Source organism: Ascaphus truei, unplaced genomic scaffold (genome assembly GCF_040206685.1).
Source record: "Ascaphus truei isolate aAscTru1 unplaced genomic scaffold, aAscTru1.hap1 HAP1_SCAFFOLD_898, whole genome shotgun sequence".
Classification (NCBI taxonomy): Eukaryota; Metazoa; Chordata; class Amphibia; order Anura; family Ascaphidae; genus Ascaphus; species Ascaphus truei.
The window spans coordinates 4,274-28,610 of NW_027457237.1; the positions used below are offsets into that span (position 1 = coordinate 4,274).

Below are 24,337 nucleotides of genomic sequence, written 5' to 3' on the forward strand. Positions count from 1 at the left end.
GGACCTTCTAAGGTAAGTATCTTCACTGGTATATACCAGTTTTTACTGCCCTAAGTCACATATGTTTAGTTTATTAACCCCATTCAGGGTACATTTCACAGAACATGTGTATGCTTTTAGCACAGGGACATGCTGCTGAGACTTACTGTGACGTTGGTTAGCAGGCTTGTCATTATTTGATCCAAGGATGTAACCAAAAGTCTCCTTTGTCTTACAGACTTAGGTCTCACTATGTATACAGCAGGGCCCCGGGCATACGGCGGGTTTCGTTCTAAGGGCCCGCCGTATAGTGAAAAATCGTCGGAAAGCGGAACCGGCGATTTTCAGCTGTGCGCATGCGCAACCCGGCAATTTCCCCCTTGTGCGCATGCGCAACCCGGCACTTTCCCCCTTGTGCACGCGCGACCTACGTTCTGCGTATGCGCGCCGGCGGCAACAGCCCGTTCTGCGCATGCGCGACCTCTGAGCAGACATGGCGGCCCCCTTCTCGGTGCCGCCATATCAGCGGATCGCAGAGAAGCGGGGCCTTGCTGTATTTATTTCCCCATTTATTGTTTGCCCAATGAGAGAAGCGCAAGGATTCACTTTCGTTTTTTTCACCAATCCTTTCACCAGCAGCATGCTTCTTACACAGAGAAGCGCCGGTAATATATATCTGTTTTACAGAGCAGTCGCTGTGACAGACACAATACACAGGGAGAGCAGTCGCTGTGACAGAGACACAATACGCAGGTAGGGAGAGCAGTCACTGTGACAGGCAATACGCAGATAGGGAGAGCAGTCACTGTGACAGACAATACGCAGATAGGGAGAGCAATCATTGTGACAGACAATACGCAGATAGGGAGAGCAGTTACTGTGACAGACACAATACGCAGATAGGGAGAGCAGTCACTGTGACAGACACAATACGCAGATAGGGAGAGCAGTCACTGTGACAGACAATACGCAGATAGGGAGAGCAGTCACTGTGACAGACAATACGCAGATAGGGAGAGCAGTCATTGTGACAGACACAATACGCAGGTAGGGAGAGCAGTCACTGTGACAGACAATACGCAGGTAGGGAGAGCAGTCACTGTGACAGACAATACGCAGATAGGGAGAGCAGTCATTGTGACAGACAATACGCAGGTAGGGAGAGCAGTCACTGTGACAGACAATACGCAGGTAGGGAGAGCAGTCACTGTGACAGACACTATACGCAGATAGGGAGAGCAGTCACTGTGACGGACAATACGCAGATAGGGAGAGCAGTCACTGTGACGGACAATACGCAGATAGGGAGAGCAGTCACTGTGACAGACACAATACGCAGATAGGGAGAGCAGTCACTGTGACAGACAATACGCAGATAGGGAGAGCAGTCACTTTGACAGACACAATACCCAGATAGGGAAAGCAGTCACTGTGACAGACACAATACCCAGATAGGGAAAGCAGTCAATGTGACAGACACAATACGCAGATAGGGAAAGCAGTCACTGTGACAGACACAATACGCAGGTAGGGAGAGAAGTCACTGTGACAGACACAATACGCAGGTAGGGAGAGAAGTCACTGTGACGGAGACACAATACATTGTTTGCAAATTATTTTATTGATCCTTTTAACATGAGAATGCCCCCGAGATAAGGAGACCCTCACATTACTGCCACATTACAGCATACAAAGAATAGGGTTTGACACAAACATGGCAGATTAAAACCCCATGAAAAATATCCATTGCAAAATGTTGGCATTTCTCCTTTAAAAAAAATACAAATCGTATAATACATGTTTAATTCATTAGGACTTCCCATGAGAGGGGGGCCATATTTGACATACCCCCCCAAAACAAAAAACCTAAGCCCAAAGTTACAGCCTAAAAACAAGGGAGACATTTAACGCGGGCAGGGAAACTGGATTTTTAATATATTCTCTTTTCCTATAATATAAAACCGTTTAAAAATGGATTCCAAAAAAAGGTGAGTTTTCCGCCCGTTGCAGGCCTCTCTGTGGCACACGGCAGCGCTATCTAAACCTTCTGCGGCAAACGCAAGATCACACGCACATTTCCTATCCATCGATGTCACATCATGTATGCGGTAACTCCTCCCACTGCGTCGTATCACCGCACCCTGGTACATAGTCACAATAGGTGCGCGTGAAGAGGGAATCGCCCCGTGCTGAAATGTCCATGTTTTGAATTTCTTACATAGGCCCCCACTGTGTGTGAGGGTCATGGGAATGACATGGGATGGGGCGGAGTGGGAAGAGAGGACAGGGAGGGAGGGGGGAGGAAAAGGAGGGAGGGGGGAGGAAAAGGAGGGAGGGGGGAGGAAAAGGAGGGAGGGGGGAGGCGGGGACAGGGAGAAGAGGACAGAGAGAAGAAAGGACAGACGGAGGAGGGGGCAGAGAGAAGAGAGGACAGGGCAGAGAGACAGGAAGAAGAGGGGACAGACGGGGCAGTGATGGAGAAGAGGGGACAGAGACGGAGCAGTGACAGAGAGAAGAGGGGACAGACGGGGCAGTGACGGAGAAGAGGGGACAGAGACGGAGCAGTGACAGGGAGAAGAGGGGACAGAGACGGAACAGTGACAGGGAGAAGAGGGGGACAGACACTGGCAGTGACAGGAAGAGAGGACAGACACTGGCAGTGACAGGAAGAGAGGACAGAGACAGGGCAGTGACAGGAAGAAGAGGGGACAGAGACGGAGCAGTGACAGGGAGAAGAGGGGGACAGACACTGGCAGTGACAGGAAGAGAGGACAGAGACAGGAAGAAGAGGGGACGGAGGAGGTGAAGAGGGACAGATGGAGCAGTGACAGAGAAGAGGGGACAGAGATGGGGCAGTGACAGGAAGAAGAGGGGACGGAGGAGGTGAAGAAGGGACAGAGACAGTGAAAATGTCAAGTCACCAAGAGGAGGCGGTGACAGGCAGGACATGTAATGTAGGGGTCTCAGTTAACTCCTTCAGTGCCAGCGCCCCTAACACATCTCTGACCCCCCTAGTCTTGTGTATCCGCATACTCCCTCATACTGAATGGGGGTGGGGGGAGAGTCCCTCTAAAGGGGACTTTAAAAGTGTGGGAATACAACTGGTGAGGTGCAGAGATTACACAGAGATCACCCCCTGATGAGTGGGTGAGACCTACAGTACACCTTCAGGTCAGCACGGACAGCGAGGGTGGGTGCTTGTCCCAAGCTGATATATATATCTGCAGACCCCGCCCGCCCGTCAGCTCAGAAAGTCGTCCTCACTGGGTGCGTAGGAGAAGCCCAGGAAGGCGTTGGAGGTGCTGGCGCTGCTCGTGTTCAGGTCAGGAGTGCGGCCCACGGAATTCGGAACCGCCTCCTGCGTGAACTCGGGATCAAAGTGACGCAGGTCTCCGGGGCCAGCCTGGGGGGTGCGAGAGTAGGAGGGGGGGAAAGAGGGTGATGAACCTGTTTAGTGCAGTCACAACCTTACTAGCACTAATGTCCTGCTCCCACCCCCCCGGAGGCGGCTGCGCTAATGTCCTGCTCCCACCCCCCCGGAGGCGGCTGCGCTAATGTCAGGCTCTCACCCCGGAGGCGGCCGCACTAATGTCCCGCTCCCACCCCGGAGGCGGCCGCACTAACGTCCCGCTCCCACCCCGGAGGCGGCCGCACTAATGTCAGGCTCCTACCCCGGAGGCGGCCGCACTAATGTCCCGCTCCCACCCCAGAGGCGGCCGCACTAATGTCCCGCTCTCACCCCGGAGGCGGCCGCGCTAATATCCCGCTCCCACCCCGGAGGCGGCCGCACTAATGTCAGGCTCCCACACAGGAGGCGGCCGCACTAATGTCCCGCTCCCACCCAGGAGGCGGCTGCACTAATATCAGGCTCCCACCCAGGAGGCGGCCGCACTAATGTCCCACTCCCACCCCCCCGGAGGCGGCCGCGCTAATGTCCTGCTCCCACCCTGGAGGCGGCCGCGCTAATGTCCTGCTCCCACCCTGGAGGCGGCCGCACTGATGTCCAGCTCCCACCCCGGAGGCGGCCGAGCTAATGTCAGGCTCCCACCCCGGAGGCGGCCGCACTAATGTCCCGCTCCCACCCCGGAGGCGGCCGCACTAATGTCCCGCTCTCACCCCGGAGGCGGCCGCACTAATGTCCCGCTCCCACCCTGGAGGCGGCCGCGCTAATGTCAGGCTCCCACGCCGGAGGCGGGCGCGCTAATGTCCCGCTCCCACCCCGGAGGCGGCCGCGCTAATGTCAGGCTCCCACCCCGGAGGCGGCCGCACTAATGTCCCGCTCCCACCCCGGAGGCGGCCGCACTAATGTCCCGCTCCCACCCCGGAGGCGGCCGCACTAATGTCCCGCTCCCACCCCAGAGGCGGCCGCGCTAATGTCAGGCTCCCACCCCGGAGGCGGCCGCACTAATGTCCCGCTCCCACCCCGAAGGCGGCCGCACTAATGTCCCGCTCCCACCCCGGAGGCGGCCGCACTAATGTCCCGCTCCCACGCCGGAGGCGGCCGCGCTAATGTCAGGCTCCCACCCCGGAGGCGGCCGCACTAATGTCCCGCTCCCACCCCGGAGGCGGCCGCGCTAATGTCCCGCTCCCACCCCGGAGGCGGCCGCGCTAATGTCAGGCTCCCACCCCGGAGGCGGCCGCGCTAATGTCCCGCTCCCACCCCGGAGGCGGCCGCACTAATGTCAGGCTCCTACCCCGGAGGCGGCCGCACTAATGTCAGGCTCCCACCCCGGAGGCGGCCGCACTAATGTCCCGCTCCCACTCACCACATTGGGGTTGTAGGGTGGGGAGATCCTCTTATGATATAGGTCGTCCCAGTTTATTGGGCTGAAGAAGACGTGGTTCTTGATCTCCAGCTGCAGGGACAGAGAGGGGACACATCAGGTTGAGACCATATGGACCACAAACGGATTGTAAGCTCTGTGGACGAGAACTTCTATGCACTAATATTTTATTATAAGGTCTAACATTCACCTACATGTCTTGGACCGCAAGGGGTTAAAATAAACTCCCCTCTCTTTAACCCATTAGCTGCCAGGGAAAGTAATTGTAACTAATAATTGTACTGGGTATAAAGGTTACATACTGGTCATGCCATGATTTAACTGGTGTTTTAATGGCTATACTGGTATTACTATAATGGTCATACTGGTGTTACACTGGTATTATAATGGTCATACTGGTGTAAGTGTTATTATACTGGTTCGGGTACGGTTACGCTAGTATTATTATTGTTACACTGGTAATATACTGGTGTCAGTATTATTATTATTATGCTGTAATACAGAAAGCAGTGGTACTGTACAAAGTCGGCCTTGGAGCCCAGGCGGGCGTGCTGGTCTTTGTGGAGGAGACCCCTCAGGATATCACAGGCGGCAGTGGTCTTCCCACCCGGGAGCTGGAGAGGCTGCTTCAGGATGTTATCGTACATCTGGGACACGTCCCCGCTGTAAAAGGGGGGCTGGAGGGAGAGGGGGTGGAGTGAGAGAAGGGGTAGAGGTGGAGTGAGAGAAGGGGATAGAGAGGGGGGAGAAGGGGATAGAGAGGGGGGAGAAGGGGATAGAGAGGGGGGAGAAGGGGATAGAGAGGGGGAGAAGGGGATAGAGAGGGGCGAGAAGGGGATAGAGAGGGGAGAAGGGAATAGAGAGGGGGGAGAAGGGGATAGAGGAGGGGGAGGAGGGGGAGAAGGGGATAGAGGAGGGGGAGAAGGGGATAGAGAGGGGGGAGAAGGGGATAGAGAGGGGGGAGACGGGGATAGAGAGGGGGGATAAGGGGATAGAGGGGGGGAGAAGGGGATAGAGAGGGGGGGGAGAAGGGGATAGAGAGGGGGGAGAAGGGGATAGAGAGGGGGGAGAAGGGGATAGAGAGGGGGAAAAGGGAGGGATTATGAATGGCGAGAGGAGTGAGAGAGGAGGCAGGAGTGAGGGAGGAGGGGAGGGCGAGAGAGGGGGAGGGAATAGTGAGTAAAGGGGTGAGAAGGAGAGCAGATAAGAGAGACAAAGTGAGAGATGTGAGTGTGGGGAGGAAAGAGAGGGCGATAGAAAGCGACCTTCCGCTCACCCAGTCTCAGACCCTCCCCAATCTGTTTCCACCTCCTGTGCTGGAAGCCTCTTCCAAGCAACCCCTACCACAGAGCCTTCAGAGCAGGAGAGAGGGAGCAGGCAAAGGAGAGAAACATAAGGGAGGGAGTGAAAGAGACAGAGGGGTATGCGGCCGGAGGAGCCCCTCATGCGGTTACTGAGGGGGTCCCACGTAACGCCATCACTGCCACTCACCAACCCGTACAGCATCTCGTACAGAACCGCTCCCAGGCACCACCAATCCACGGTGCGGTCATAGGGCTGCTTCTTCAGGACTTCAGGGGCCAAGTACTGCAGGGGACCGAGATACCAGTATAACCATTATAATACCAGTGTGACACCAGTATACTTCCAGTGTGACACCAGTATAATACCAGTGTAACACCAGTGTGACACCAGTATAACACCAGTGTGACACTTTAAGCCTACATCTGCATCGCCCCAGAGGCGGACGCTTGCTGGGGTTCACCAAGAGCTGCTCCCCTCTGCACAGAACCAGCATGCTACGGGTTAATGTCTGTGTTTGCTTACTGCTGTATTTCGTTTGCCCCACCCTCTGGAATGTTGCTGACAGCCTTTGGCGCAGCTAAAGGGTGTGAGCCGTTTGCTGCCATTTCCGATTTTTGGTGATGTTAAAACTTCTCTATTTCAATCTGAAACTCACCAGCCCTTTTGTCCACTGTAGCCAATTTTCCAACTCTATCTGTCCATGAAATGTCTGTGAATTCACTGTATAACCCTGTTTATTTAATGTAACCATGTATTGTTCTAACTCTGTGCCCAGGACATACGTGAAAACAAGAGGTAACTCAGTGTATTACTTCCTGGTAACACATTTTATACATAACTAAATAATTATAATACCAGTGTGACACCAGTATAACTATTATACCAGTGTGACACCAGTATAATAAGTGTTACACCAGTATAATCATAATACCAGTGTGACACCAGTATAACTATTATACCAGTGTGACACCAGTATAATAAGTGTTACACCAGTATAATCATAATACCAGTGTGACACCAGTATAACTATTATAATATCAGTGTGAGCAGTATAACCATTACAATTCCAGAGGGACCAGTATGAAACCAGTTTAAATCAGGGTGTACTATAAAACCAGTTTAATCAGTGTGAAACCAGTGTAACTGAAAACAAAGTTAACCATGACAACACCAGTATAACTACTATGAGCCCAGTATATAACCAAAACCAGTATAGCCATGATAACACCAGTACAATTACTGACAGCACTATATAACCATAACACCAGTACAATTACTGACAGCACTATATAACCATAACACCAGTACAATTACTGACAGCACTATATAACCATATATATAACCATAACTACAGTACAATTACTGACAGCACTATATAACCATATATATAACCATAACTACAGTACAATTACTGACAGCACTATATAACACTATATATATATATATATATATATATATATATATATATATATATATATATATATAAACCATAACTCCAGTACAATTACTATGAGCCCAGAATAAAACCATTTCACAAGTATAACCATTATAACCAGTACAATTATCTGAACCCAGTTTATAACACAAGTACAATTACTATGAACGCAGTATATAACCATGGCACCCGTATAGATAACAATAACACCACTATATAACCATGATACCATATGGCTGTGTAACATCTAAAGTGTCTACAAGAGTTAATTTTGGGGTATCTAAAGTGTCTACAAGAGTTAATTTTGGGGTATCTAAAGTGTCTACAAGAGTTAATTTTGGAGGTGAAGATTGGATGAAGATCTGGACTCTGCATTACAACTTTGCCACTGTGAGACATTCACTTTTAACATCTGTGATTATTTGTTCACTTTTATCCTCCTGTGAAGTCTCTCCTCCTGCATCTTACTATGCCCTCTCTACTGCCTTTACTCGCTCCTTTGTGAATATCTCTGTTCTCTCCAACATCCCCACTCTACCATTATTTATACACCTCTCTCCCGACAACTTCTATACCCGCAATAAAAAACACCCACACAAATCCTCTATTCACACTATCTACTCCTTCCTGCTGCTGGGGATCTCCCCATAGCCTGAAGCCAGACACACACACACCTGATCTCACTCATGCCTCCCTGCCATCTCTTCCCCTGTTAATGGTGTTAACCTTTTCATTTAATACTGACCACCCTTAAATCTCACCCCACAAATCTAGGAAACCAAAAGCCTGCACTCATGGCTATTGTCCCACACTCGGTCACTACCACCCACTGTGACCAAGCACTGCCATCTACAGCACTTATTCCCTCACCCTCATCTGCTGTCTCTGTAAGTTTCCCATTAAACCTCTTAGATTGTAAGCTCTTCGGGCAGGGATTTCCTTTCCTACTGTCTGATTTTTTTTTTCAACTTTATATTTTATTAATTTTTCAAAAGATACAGACGTTTTTGCACATTATAGAACACTCCACAAGCTCTGTAGCTGGTCAATATCTGTCTGAACTGACACGACGCAAACACCAATCACACATCCAATATGCACAGGGGGGGGGGGAGAGACACATTGGGGAAGAGAGGTATGGGGGGGGGGGGGTCACCAAGGAGCTTCAATCCAATGCCATCCTTGGCACGTCTCTACACTTCTCCATCCTTCTTTTGATTCTGGTGCGGGAGACCTCTGCAGCTTCTCATGCCTTCGCAAGCTTTTTATATATAGAAGTTTTGTCTTAACTTCCCAACCCAATCGTTCCTTATCTAGGCCCTTCGCTATACCTCCGCCTCCTCCCTGAGTGCCGTCTGTCACAGGAGAACTCACTTATTCCTATCATAGCCAAATGGAGGCATATCTCGCCCCTGGGATGTCTGTTTGTGCCAACCACGGCAACCAGACCTTTTGGAAATTTGAGCCAGTGTCGTTGACCAAACTCGTCAGCTTCTCCATCTGGCAGGCAAACCAAATTCTGTTCCGAATCTTTTCAATTGTTGCAATCGTGTTCTGTTTCCACAATGCTGCGGTCTCACACCTCATTGCCGTTGCAAAGTGAACGATCATTTTGTTACCTGCCCGTGACAAACCTTCCAATGGCTTGTTTAGCAGAAACAGCCAGGGATCCCGGGGAATTTCAAGGACCAAGATCCTCTGTAACCAATCCCGAATCTGTTCCCATATTGGGACCAAACGAGGGCAGGACCACAGCATGTACAACAAGTCTCCTGGCTCTCCACATTGTCTAGGACACAAGGGGGAGTAACCTGGTACAAATTTAGATAATCTGACTGGGGTGAGATACCACCTCATTAATACCTTATATGAGTTCTCCTTTAACGTCGTGCAGATCGAACTCTTTGCTGCCGCCTCAAATATCTTTGTCCATTCCTCGTCCTCTAACATCCCCCCCAATTCTGCCTCCCACTGCGTCATGTAACCTAGTCTCAGTCCGTGGCTGTTACCCGGATCGATCACCTCCCCATACAGTCTAGATGTGAGTCCCCCTGTGTCGTGCCCTCATGCAGAGCATCTCAAAATGTGTCACCTTAGGACGATATATGTGTTTGGTATAAAATGCCCTGATCTGGAGGTATCTAAAAAATTCAGTGTTGGGAATGTCCTTATCCGACTGAATTTGGCTAAATGTTTTGATTGTGTCCCTGCCCTCCAGATCCTTCAATTTCCTGTACCCTCCAACATGTAAACCCCCCTTCTTCCATCCCCGGGGCAAAATCTGGGGCCATCAGCGCCTACTGTCTGATTTTGCTGCACTTATTGTATTATTAAAATTCCCTGTACTGTATTCTTTGTGAAGCGCTGATTACACTTTTGGCGCTATATAAATAAAGACATACAATACAACCCAGTATATAACCATTAGAGGCTGTCTTGTACCAGGCACCTGATGTTGAGAGACCAATACCAATATTAACCCTAATAATTCCAGCACCGTAACAGTTTTGGGGATGCCATTACCTCTGGGGTCCCACAAAATGTACAGGTGGTCTCCTCTTGTTCCATCCCCTCCTTACAGAGGCCAAAATCGGTCAGTACCACGTGGCCCTGCAGGTGAGAAGCAGCACATTATACAGGATTCTGGGTACTAAGGCACTCAGGAGTTGGGTTATATATGCAGTGAGGTTGGGGTTAAGTGTTTATAGGCTGTATATAATGATGCCATAGTGTCAAGCTCTGCGGATATATATATGTAGTATATACGTATGTTACAGGGTGGCGTGTCTGTCAGGGTGACTATATGACCTCCCAGCTGCTATATCTTGTATATTAGGCATTTTCTTCACATGTAAAGTTCCTGTCATAGTAAGAATTATCTGTGCAAAGAAATGCTGCCAACCTTATTCTCCCCCTACTCTCCATCTCTCACTCCACCCTTCTCTCTCTCCCTCTCCCCCTTCTCTCTCTCCACCCCTCTCTCTTCCCACCCTTCTCCCTCTCCCCCTTCTCTCTATCTCTCCCCTTTCCACCCTCCATCTCTCTCCTCCTCCCATCACCTTCTTCCTCCCTCTTCCCACCCTCCCTCAGTCTCTCTCTCACCGATGACTGCTGTTTTGGGGACATTTTAGGAGTACGACTCCCAGCCCCTCCCCCCCCCCCCCCCCCCCCGAGGGGTTATATGGAACAGTGTGAGTCACAGCCTCGTACCTGGCAATCCAGCAGGATGTTTTCTGGTTTCAAATCCCTGTGGGGGAGAGAGAGGGGGGTCACTTACAGAAGAGAAGGTGATGCCCATTGGGATTGTGACATCACGGTGACATCATACGGGCCAGAACATATTAAGGATCCTGAGTTGGTTCTCCCCTCAGACTCACTTTAACAGGGTGGGAAGGAGGTTTTGCCCCCCCCCCACCTCTGAAGTGACTCACCTGTAGATGATATTTTGGGAGTGCAGGTACCCAATGGCGCTGGCCACCTCCGCAGAGTAAAAACGAGCTCGTGGCTCCAGGAACGAGCGCTCCCTCTGTAAGTGGAAGAAAAGCTGTGGGGAGAGAGGAGGTGGGGGGGTGGACGGAAGGGGGGAAGGGAGGGAGAACGGAGAGGAGGGGAAGGGAGAGGGGGGATAGGAGAGGGGAGAGAGAAAGTGAGAGGGAGGAAGAGAGAGAGGGGAGAGGAATAGAGAGAAAGGGAAATAAATATATAACATGAGGGAGAGACATGATATGACTATAATATATAAATATATATATATATATATTACACACCCATCCATTCGGGGTTTAGATTACTCTAAGCAAATATCACCCTGGTTACTGGCGTAGCACAGGTGGCTACAGGGCAAGATGGAGGTGTAGTGGCATCGCTGTGTGTGTAGGGGTGTATGTAGTAGGAGAGAGATGTTGCTGTATAATGGTAGGGATGGAGTAGCAGAGGCAGCTGCAGCCTCACCTCCCCCCCATTGACGTAATCCAGCACAAAGTAAAGCTTCTCCGTGGTCTGGAAGGAATAGTGAAGTCCGACCAGGAACGGGTGCTTCAAATTCTTCAGCAGAACGTTCCGCTCCGCCATAATGTGACTTTGCTGAGGAGGAGAGCGCGGATTACACGCAGAGCGATGTAATAACACACAGAGCAATGTAATGACACGCAGAGCAATGTAATGATACGCAGAGTGATGTAATGACACGCAGAGAGATGTAATGACACGCAGAGCGATGTAATGACACAGAGAGATAACACACAGAGATGTAATGACACGCAGAGCAATGTAATGACACGCAGAGAGATGTAATGACACGCAGAGCGATGTAATGACACGCAGAGCGATGTAATAACACACAGAGATGTAATGACACGCAGAGAGATGTAATGACACGCAGAGCGATGTAATAACACGCAGAGAGATGTAATGACACGCAGAGCGATGTAATAACACGCAGAGATGTAATGACACGCAGAGAGATGTAATGACATGCAGAGAGATGTAATGAAACGCAGAGCGATGTAATAACACAGAGATGTAATGATACGCAGAGCGATGTAATGACACGCAGAGAGATGTAATAACACGCAGAGAGATGTAATGACACGCAGAGAGATGTAATGACACGCAGAGCGATGTAATAACACACAGAGATGTAATGACACGCAGAGAGATGTAATGACACGCAGAGAGATGTAATGACACGCAGAGCAATGTAATGACACGCAGAGAGATGTAATGACACGCAGAGCGATGTAATGACACAGAGAGATAACACACAGAGATGTAATGACACGCAGAGCAATGTAATGACACGCAGAGAGATGTAATGACACGCAGAGCGATGTAATGACATGCAGAGCGATGTAATGACACGCAGAGAGATCTAATGACACGCAGAGCGATGTAATGACACGCAGAGATCTAATGACACGCAGAGCGATGTAATGACACGCAGAGAGATGTAATGACACGCAGAGAGATGTAATGACACGCAGAGAGATGTAATGACACGCAGAGAGATGTAATGACACGCAGAGAGATGTAATGACACGCAGAGATGTAATGACGTGCAGAGATGTAATGACGCGCAGAGCGATGTAATGACGCGCAGAGAGATGTAATGACACGCAGAGAGATGTAATGACACGCAGAGCGATGTAATGACACGCAGAGAGATGTAATAACACGCAGAGATGTAATGACGCGCAGAGCGATGTAATGACACGCAGAGCGATGTAATGACACGCAGAGCGATGTAATGACGCGCAGAGCGATGTAATGACACGCAGAGAGATGTAATGACACGCAGAGCGATGTAATGACACGCAGAGAGATGTAATGACACGCAGAGCGATGTAATGACGCGCAGAGCGATGTAATGACACGCAGAGAGATGTAATGACACGCAGAGCGATGTAATGACACGCAGAGAGATGTAATGACACGCAGAGAGATGTAATGACACGCAGAGCGATGTAATGACACGCAGAGTGATGTAATGACACGCAGAGCGATGTAATGACACACAGAGATAACATGCAGAGATGTAATGACACGCAGAGAGATGTAATGACACGCAGAGCGATGTAATGACACACAGAGAGATGTAATGACACGCAGAGAGATGTAATGACACGCAGAGCGATGTAATGACACGCAGAGAGATAACACGCAGAGCAATGTAATGACACGCAGAGAGATGTAATGACACGCAGAGAGATAACACGCAGAGATTTAATGACACGCAGAGAGATGTAATAACACGCAGAGCGATGTAATGACACGCAGAGAGATGTAATGACACGCAGAGCGATGTAATGACACGCAGAGATGTAATGACACGCAGAGATGTAATGACACGCAGAGCGATGTAATGACACGTAGAGAGATGTAATAACACGCAGAGAGATGTAATGACACGCAGAGAGGTGTAATGACACGCAGAGATGTAATGACACGCAGAGCGATGTAATGACACGCAGAGCGATGTAATGACACGCAGAGAGATGTAATGACACGCAGAGAGGTGTAATGACACGCAGAGATGTAATGACACGCAGAGAGATGTAATGACACGCAGAGCGATGTAATGACACGCAGAGAGATGTAATGACACGCAGAGCGATGTAATGACACGCAGAGAGATGTAATGACACGCAGAGCGATGTAATGACACGCAGAGAGATGTAATGACACGCAGAGCGATGTAATGACACGCAGAGAGATGTAATGACACGCAGAGAGATGTAATGACACGCAGAGCAATGTAATGACACGCAGAGCGATGTAATGACACAGAGAGATAACATGCAGAGATGTAATGACACGCAGAGAGATGTAATGACACGCAGAGAGATGTAATGACACGCAGAGCGATGTAATGACACGCAGAGAGATAACACGCAGAGCAATGTAATGACACGCAGAGAGATGTAATGACACGCAGAGAGATAACATGCAGAGATTTAATGACACGCAGAGAGATGTAATAACACGCAGAGCGATGTAATGACACGCAGAGCGATGTAATGACACGCAGAGATGTAATGACACGCAGAGCGATGTAATAACACGCAGAGAGATGTAATACGCAGAGAGATGTAATAACACGCAGAGAGGTGTAATGACACGCAGAGATGTAATGACACGCAGAGCGATGTAATAACACGCAGAGAGGTGTAATGACACGCAGAGAGGTGTAATGACACGCAGAGAGATGTAATGACACGCAGAGAGATGTAATGACACGCAGAGCGATGTAATGACACGCAGAGCGATGTAATGACACGCAGAGAGATGTAATGACACGCAGAGCGATGTAATGACACGCAGAGCGATGTAATGACACGCAGAGCGATGTAATGACACGCAGAGAGATGTAATGACACGCAGAGCGATGTAATGACACGCAGAGAGATGTAATGACACGCAGAGAGATGTAATGACACGCAGAGCGATGTAATGACACGCAGAGCGATGTAATGACACGCAGAGCGATGTAATGACACGCAGAGAGATGTAATGACACGCAGAGCGATGTAATGACACGCAGAGATGTAATGACGCGCAGAGCAATGTAATAACACGCAGAGAGATGTAATGACACGCAGAGAGATGTAATGACACGCAGAGCAATGTAATGACACGCAGAGAGATGTAATGACACGCAGAGCGATGTAATGACACGCAGAGAGATGTAATGACACGCAGAGAGATGTAATGACACGCAGAGAGATGTAATGACACGCAGAGAGATGTAATGACACGCAGAGAGATGTAATGACACGCAGAGATGTAATGACGCGCAGAGCGATGTAATAACACGCAGAGCGATGTAATGACACGCAGAGCGATGTAATGACACGCAGAGAGATGTAATGACACGCAGAGCGATGTAATGACGCGCAGAGCAATGTAATAACACGCAGAGAGATGTAATGACACGCAGAGAGATGTAATGACACGCAGAGCGATGTAATGACACGCAGAGAGATGTAATGACACGCAGAGAGATGTAATGACACGCAGAGCGATGTAATGACACGCAGAGATGTAATGACGCGCAGAGCAATGTAATAACACGCAGAGAGATGTAATGACACGCAGAGAGATGTAATGACACGCAGAGCGATGTAATGACACGCAGAGAGATGTAATGACAAGCAGAGCGATGTAATGACACGCAGAGCGATGTAATGACACGCAGAGATGTAATGACACGCAGAGAGATGTAATGACACGCAGAGAGATGTAATGACACGCAGAGCAATGTAATGACACGCAGAGAGATGTAATGACACGCAGAGCGATGTAATGACACAGAGAGATAACACACAGAGATGTAATGACACGCAGAGCAATGTAATGACACGCAGAGAGATGTAATGACACGCAGAGCGATGTAATGACATGCAGAGCGATGTAATGACACGCAGAGAGATCTAATGACACGCAGAGCGATGTAATGACACGCAGAGATCTAATGACACGCAGAGCGATGTAATGACACGCAGAGCGATGTAATGACACGCAGAGAGATGTAATGACACGCAGAGAGATGTAATGACACGCAGAGAGATGTAATGACACGCAGAGAGATGTAATGACACGCAGAGAGATGTAATGACACGCAGAGATGTAATGACGTGCAGAGATGTAATGACGCGCAGAGCGATGTAATGACGCGCAGAGAGATGTAATGACACGCAGAGAGATGTAATGACACGCAGAGCGATGTAATGACACGCAGAGAGATGTAATAACACGCAGAGATGTAATGACGCGCAGAGCGATGTAATGACACGCAGAGCGATGTAATGACACGCAGAGCGATGTAATGACGCGCAGAGCGATGTAATGACACGCAGAGAGATGTAATGACACGCAGAGCGATGTAATGACACGCAGAGAGATGTAATGACACGCAGAGCGATGTAATGACGCGCAGAGCGATGTAATGACACGCAGAGAGATGTAATGACACGCAGAGCGATGTAATGACACGCAGAGAGATGTAATGACACGCAGAGAGATGTAATGACACGCAGAGCGATGTAATGACACGCAGAGTGATGTAATGACACGCAGAGCGATGTAATGACACACAGAGATAACATGCAGAGATGTAATGACACGCAGAGAGATGTAATGACACGCAGAGCGATGTAATGACACACAGAGAGATGTAATGACACGCAGAGAGATGTAATGACACGCAGAGCGATGTAATGACACGCAGAGAGATAACACGCAGAGCAATGTAATGACACGCAGAGAGATGTAATGACACGCAGAGAGATAACACGCAGAGATTTAATGACACGCAGAGAGATGTAATAACACGCAGAGCGATGTAATGACACGCAGAGAGATGTAATGACACGCAGAGCGATGTAATGACACGCAGAGATGTAATGACACGCAGAGATGTAATGACACGCAGAGCGATGTAATGACACGTAGAGAGATGTAATAACACGCAGAGAGATGTAATGACACGCAGAGAGGTGTAATGACACGCAGAGATGTAATGACACGCAGAGCGATGTAATGACACGCAGAGCGATGTAATGACACGCAGAGAGATGTAATGACACGCAGAGAGGTGTAATGACACGCAGAGATGTAATGACACGCAGAGAGATGTAATGACACGCAGAGCGATGTAATGACACGCAGAGAGATGTAATGACACGCAGAGCGATGTAATGACACGCAGAGAGATGTAATGACACGCAGAGCGATGTAATGACACGCAGAGAGATGTAATGACACGCAGAGCGATGTAATGACACGCAGAGAGATGTAATGACACGCAGAGAGATGTAATGACACGCAGAGCAATGTAATGACACGCAGAGCGATGTAATGACACAGAGAGATAACATGCAGAGATGTAATGACACGCAGAGAGATGTAATGACACGCAGAGAGATGTAATGACACGCAGAGCGATGTAATGACACGCAGAGAGATAACACGCAGAGCAATGTAATGACACGCAGAGAGATGTAATGACACGCAGAGAGATAACATGCAGAGATTTAATGACACGCAGAGAGATGTAATAACACGCAGAGCGATGTAATGACACGCAGAGCGATGTAATGACACGCAGAGATGTAATGACACGCAGAGCGATGTAATAACACGCAGAGAGATGTAATACGCAGAGAGATGTAATAACACGCAGAGAGGTGTAATGACACGCAGAGATGTAATGACACGCAGAGCGATGTAATAACACGCAGAGAGGTGTAATGACACGCAGAGAGGTGTAATGACACGCAGAGAGATGTAATGACACGCAGAGAGATGTAATGACACGCAGAGCGATGTAATGACACGCAGAGCGATGTAATGACACGCAGAGAGATGTAATGACACGCAGAGCGATGTAATGACACGCAGAGCGATGTAATGACACGCAGAGCGATGTAATGACACGCAGAGAGATGTAATGACACGCAGAGCGATGTAATGACACGCAGAGAGATGTAATGACACGCAGAGAGATGTAATGACACGCAGAGCGATGTAATGACACGCAGAGCGATGTAATGACACGCAGAGCGATGTAATGACACGCAGAGAGATGTAATGACACGCAGAGCGATGTAATGACACGCAGAGATGTAATGACGCGCAGAGCAATGTAATAACACGCAGAGAGATGTAATGACACGCAGAGAGATGTAATGACACGCAGAGCAATGTAATGACACGCAGAGAGATGTAATGACACGCAGAGCGATGTAATGACACGCAGAGAGATGTAATGACACGCAGAGAGATGTAATGACACGCAGAGAGATGTAATGACACGCAGAGAGATGTAATGACACGCAGAGAGATGTAATGACACGCAGAGATGTAATGACGCGCAGAGCGATGTAATAACACGCAGAGCGATGTAATGACACGCAGAGCGATGTAATGACACGCAGAGAGATGTAATGACACGCAGAGCGATGTAATGACGCGCAGAGCAATGTAATGACACGCAGAGAGATGTAATGACACGCAGAGAGATGTAATGACACGCAGAGCGATGTAATGACACGCAGAGATGTAATGACGCGCAGAGCAATGTAATAACACGCAGAGAGATGTAATGACACGCAGAGAGATGTAATGACACGCAGAGCGATGTAATGACACGCAGAGAGATGTAATGACAAGCAGAGCGATGTAATGACACGCAGAGCGATGTAATGACACGCAGAGATGTAATGACGCGCAGAGCGATGTAATGACACGCAGAGAGATGTAATGACACGCAGAGAGATGTAATGACACGCAGAGCGATGTAATGACACGCAGGGAGATGTAATGACACGCAGAGCGATGTAATGACACGCAGAGCGATGTAATGACACGCAGAGCGATGTAATAACACACAGAGATGTAATGACACGCAGAGAGATCTAATGACACGCAGAGCGATGTAATGACACGCAGAGAGATGTAATGACACGCAGAGAGATGTAATGACACGCAGAGAGATGTAATGACACGCAGAGAGATGTAATGACACGCAGAGATGTAATGACACGCAGAGCGATGTAATGACACGCAGAGAGATGTAATGACACGCAGAGCGATGTAATGACACGCAGAGCGATGTAATGACACGCAGAGAGATGTAATGACACGCAGAGCGATGTAATGACACGCAGAGAGATGTAATGACACGCAGAGCGATGTAATGACGCGCAGAGAGATGTAATGACACGCAGAGCGATGTAATGACACGCAGAGCGATGTAATGACACGCAGAGAGATGTAATGACACGCAGAGCGATGTAATGACACGCAGAGAGATGTAATGACGCGCAGAGCGATGTAATGACACGCAGAGCGATGTAATGACACGCAGAGAGATGTAATGACACGCAGAGAGATGTAATGACACGCAGAGAGATGTAATGACACGCAGAGATGTAATGACACGCAGAGCGATGTAATGACGCGCAGAGCGATGTAATGACACGCAGAGAGATGTAATGACGCGCAGAGATGTAATGACACGCAGAGCGATGTAATGACACGCAGAGATGTAATGACACGCAGAGCGATGTAATGACACGCAGAGATGTAATGACACGCAGAGCGATGTAATGACACGCAGAGATGTAATGACACGCAGAGCGATGTAATGACACGCAGAGATGTAATGACACGCAGAGCGATGTAATGACACGCAGAGAGATGTAATGACACGCAGAGAGATGTAATGACGCGCAGAGCGATGTAATGACGCGCAGAGAGATGTAATGACACGCAGAGCGATGTAATGACACGCAGAGCGATGTAATGACACGCAGAGAGATGTAATGACACGCAGAGCGATGTAATGACACGCAGAGAGATGTAATGACGCGCAGAGCGATGTAATGACACGCAGAGCGATGTAATGACACGCAGAGAGATGTAATGACACGCAGAGAGATGTAATGACACGCAGAGAGATGTAATGACACGCAGAGATGTAATGACACGCAGAGCGATGTAATGACGCGCAGAGCGATGTAATGACACGCAGAGAGATGTAATGACGCGCAGAGATGTAATGACACGCAGAGCGATGTAATGACACGCAGAGATGTAATGACACGCAGAGCGATGTAATGACACGCAGAGATGTAATGACACGCAGAGCGATGTAATGACACGCAGAGATGTAATGACACGCAGAGCGATGTAATGACACGCAGAGATGTAATGACACGCAGAGCGATGTAATGACACGCAGAGAGATGTAATGACACGCAGAGAGATGTAATGACGCGCAGAGCGATGTAATGACACGCAGAGAGATGTAATGACACGCAGAGAGATGTAATGACGCGCAGAGCGATGTAATGACACGCAGAGAGATGTAATGACACGCAGAGAGATGTAATGACACGCAGAGAGATGTAATGACGCGCAGAGTGATGTAATGACGCCACGGAGCTGGTTCGCCCTCATTGGGCGAACCGCTCATGTGACCGGCCCTGCGCTCCGGCGAGCTCAGAAACAAAAGATTTGTTAAGACACACGCTTCCGCAAGCGTGCGCGAGCCCCTGCTAAAGCCGCTCTCATTGCGGCTGCAGGGGCTCACTGCCGAGCAGCAGCGCGCCTCAGCACGGGTCAGCGCCTAAGCGCTGACTATGCCCGACTAACTCCCAGTGCATGTGGCAATTGATACATTTTTGATACTTTCCTCTCTCCTGTCCAGTCTGCTAGTAGCCGGTTGCCCTGGCAACATCTCTAGTCCTCCAAGTTAAAATGGACTTTTCCATACTCCCCTGTCTGTATTCACAGGTAGTTTGGTCCTCAGGCTATTCCTGTGTGACAATTGTGACAGACTTCCTTTTCATCCCATGCAGGCTGAGTGAGTACACCTATCTTACCCCCCCTGGCAAAGCTATTCGTTTTGACCTTCTTCTATTTAGTACAAGCAGCTCCACTCAGAGAAGCGCTCTCTACCCACGCTACCACATCTGCAAGCACCTTTCATTTCTGTGACTCCTTCAATAAAGCTAAGAAAATACTAAAGGACTTGTGGTGCTTTTAAAGAGGGATGAGTTCAGCTATCTGGCCATACTTATATCCAGCATATAACCCTGTAGCTGCAGGATACGCAGAGAGATGTAATAATATGCAGAGAGAAGTAATAACACGCAGAGAGAAGTAATAACGCGCAGAGAGATATAATAACGCGCAGAGCGATGTAATAATACGCAGAGAGATGTAATGATATGCAGAGAGAAGTAATAACACGCAGAGAGATGTAATAACGCGCAGAGAGATATAATAACGCGCAGAGAGATATAATAACGCGCAGAGCGATGTAATAATACGCAGAGAGATGTAATGATATGCAGAGAGATGTAATGATATGCAGAGAGAAGTAATAACGCGCAGAGAGATGTAATAACGCGCAGAGAGATATAATAACGCGCAGAGCGATGTAATAATACGCAGAGAGATGTAATGATATGCAGAGAGAAGTAATAACACGCAGAGAGAAGTAATAACGCGCAGAGAGATATAATAACGCGCAGAGAGATATAATAACGCGCAGAGCGATGTAATAATACGCAGAGAGATGTAATGATATGCAGAGAGATGTAATGATATGCAGAGAGAAGTAATAACGCGCAGAGAGATATAATAACGCGCAGAGCGATGTAATAATACGCAGAGAGATGTAATGATATGCAGAGAGAAGTAATAACACGCAGAGAGATGTAATAACGCGCAGAGAGATATAATAACGCGCAGAGAGATATAATAACGCGCAGAGCGATGTAATAATACGCAGAGAGATGTAATGATATGCAGAGAGATGTAATGATATGCAGAGAGAAGTAATAACGCGCAGAGAGATGTAATAACGCGCAGAGAGATATAATAACGCGCAGAGCGATGTAATAATACGCAGAGAGATGTAATGATATGCAGAGAGAAGTAATAACACGCAGAGAGAAGTAATAACGCGCAGAGAGATATAATAACGCGCAGAGCGATGTAATAATACGCAGAGAGATGTAATGATATGCAGAGAGAAGTAATAACACGCAGAGAGATGTAATAACGCGCAGAGAGATATAATAACGCGCAGAGAGATATAATAACGCGCAGAGCGATGTAATAATACGCAGAGAGATGTAATGATATGCAGAGAGATGTAATGATATGCAGAGAGAAGTAATAACGCGCAGAGAGATGTAATAACGCGCAGAGAGATATAATAACGCGCAGAGCGATGTAATAATACGCAGAGAGATGTAATGATATGCAGAGAGAAGTAATAACACGCAGAGAGAAGTAATAACGCGCAGAGAGATATAATAACGCGCAGAGCGATGTAATAATACGCAGAGAGATGTAATGATATGCAGAGAGAAGTAATAACACGCAGAGAGAAGTAATAACGCGCAGAGAGATATAATAACGCGCAGAGCGATGTAATAATACGCAGAGAGATGTAATGATATGCAGAGAGAAGTAATAACACGCAGAGAGAAGTAATAACGCGCAGAGAGATATAACGCGCAGAGAGATATAATAACGCGCAGAGCGATGTAATGACACGCAGAGAGATGTAATGACACGCAGAGAGATGTAATGACACGCAGAGAGATGTAATGACACGCAGAGAGATGTAATGACACGCAGAGCGATGTAATGACACGCAGAGAGATGTAATGACACGCAGAGAGATATAATGACGCGCAGAGTGATGTAATGACACGCAGAGAGATGTAATGACACGCAGAGAGATGTAATGACACGCAGAGCGATGTAATGACACGCAGAGAGATGTAATGACACGCAGAGAGATGTAATGACGCAGAGAGATGTAATGACACGCAGAGATGTAATGACGCGCAGAGCGATGTAATGACACGCAGAGAGATAACACGCAGAGCGATGTAATGACACGCAGAGATGTAATGACACGCAGAGAGATGTAATGACGCGCAGAGCGATGTAATGACACGCAGAGAGATATAATGACGCGCAGAGCGATGTAATGACACGCAGAGATGTAATGACGCCACGGAGCTGGTTCGCCCTCATTTGGGCGAACCGCTCACGTGACCGGCCCTGCGCTCCGGCGAGCTCAGAAACAAAAGATTTGTTAAGACACACGCTTCCGCAAGCGTGCGCGAGCCCCTGCTAAAGCCGCTCTCATTGCGGCTGCAGGGGCTCACTGCCGAGCAGCAGCGCGCCTCAGCACGGGTCAGCGCCTAAGCGCTGACTATGCCCGACTAACTCCCAGTGCATGTGGGAATTAATACATTTTTGATACTTTCCTCTCTCCTGTCCAGTCTGCTAGTAGCCGGTTGCCCTGGCAACATCTCTAGTCCTCCAAGTTAAAATGGACTTTTCCATACTCCCCTGTCTGTATTCACAGGTAGTTTGGTCCTCAGGCTATTCCTGTGTGACAATTGTGACAGACTTCCTTTTCATCCCATGCAGGCTGAGTGAGTACACCTATCTTACCCCCCCTGGCAAAGCTATTCGTTTTGACCTTCTTCTATTTAGTACAAGCAGCTCCACTCAGAGAAGCGCTCTCTACCCACGCTACCACATCTGCAAGCACCTTTCATTTCTGTGACTCCTTCAATAAAGCTAAGAAAATACTAAAGGACTTGTGGTGCTTTTAAAGAGGGATGAGTTCAGCTATCTGGCCATACTTATATCCAGCATATAACCCTGTAGCTGCAGGATACGCAGAGAGATGTAATAATATGCAGAGAGAAGTAATAACACGTAGAGAGAAGTAATAACGCGCAGAGAGATATAATAACGCGCAGAGCGATGTAATAATACGCAGAGAGATGTAATGATATGCAGAGAGAAGTAATAACACGCAGAGAGATGTAATAACGTGCAGAGAGATGTAATAATGTGCAGAGCGATATAATAACATGCAGAGCGATATAATAACATGCAGAGAGATATAACACGCAGAGCGATGTAATAACATGCAGAGAGATGTAACAACACGCAGAGAGATGTAACAACACGCAGAGAGATGTAACAACACGCAGAGAGATGTAACAACACATAGAGAGATGTAACAACACGCAGAGAGATGTAACAACGCGTAGAGATGTAATAACACGTAGAGAGATGTAACAACACGTAGAGAGATGTAACAACACGCAGAGAGATGTAACAACACGTAGAGAGATGCAATAACACGTAGAGAGATGTAACAACACGTAGAGAGATGTAACAACACGCAGAGAGATGTAATAACACGTAGAGATGTAATAACACGTAGAGATGTAATAACACGTAGAGAGATGTAACAACACATAGAGATGTAATAACATGTTGAGAGATGTAATAACACGTAGAGATGTAATAACGTTGAGAGATGTAATAACACGTAGAGATGTAATAACATGTTGAGAGATGTAATAACACGTAGAGATGTAATAACACGTAGAGATGTAATAACACGTAGAGAGATATAACAACACGCAGAGCAATATAACAGCACACAGAGCTATATAATAACACGAAGACAGATGTTATAACATGCAGATATATAATAATATGCAGAGAGATAGAATTACAGGTATAATCCTGGATATACACACACATATATACACATACACACCTAAATATATACGGATATACACACACAGGTAAATACACGGATGTACACACCGATAAATACACGGATATACATACACACAGATATACATACAGAAACACACAGGTATATACATGGATATATATATACATACACAAAGGTATATATTCACACACATACAAGTGTATATACACGGATACACACAGGTATATACACGGATACACACACAGGTATATACATGGA

General features: G+C 48.0%; 1 protein-coding gene across 5 annotated transcripts in view; it reads right to left on the minus strand.

The window, feature by feature from the left end:
- Positions 1-1,579: 1,579 nt before the first annotated feature.
- Positions 1,580-24,337, minus strand: part of SGK2 (serum/glucocorticoid regulated kinase 2) — a 32,707-nt gene continuing 9,949 nt past the window's right edge. For 4 of the 5 annotated variants that reach the window (XM_075585073.1, XM_075585068.1, XM_075585069.1 and 1 more), the window contains 8 exons: positions 11,455-11,586; positions 10,935-11,047; positions 10,714-10,750; positions 10,027-10,113; positions 6,255-6,350; positions 5,285-5,440; positions 4,746-4,835; positions 1,580-3,382 (listed from right to left, as the gene is read on the minus strand). In XM_075585073.1, the coding sequence (XP_075441188.1) occupies positions 3,221-3,382; positions 4,746-4,835; positions 5,285-5,440; positions 6,255-6,350; positions 10,027-10,113; positions 10,714-10,750; positions 10,935-11,047; positions 11,455-11,574 (861 nt within the window). In that variant the 5' untranslated portion in view covers positions 11,575-11,586 and the 3' untranslated portion in view covers positions 1,580-3,220. The remainder of the gene's footprint in view (positions 3,383-4,745; positions 4,836-5,284; positions 5,441-6,254; positions 6,351-10,026; positions 10,114-10,713; positions 10,751-10,934; positions 11,048-11,454; positions 11,587-24,337) is intronic. The other variant, XM_075585072.1, reaches the window with a different exon arrangement.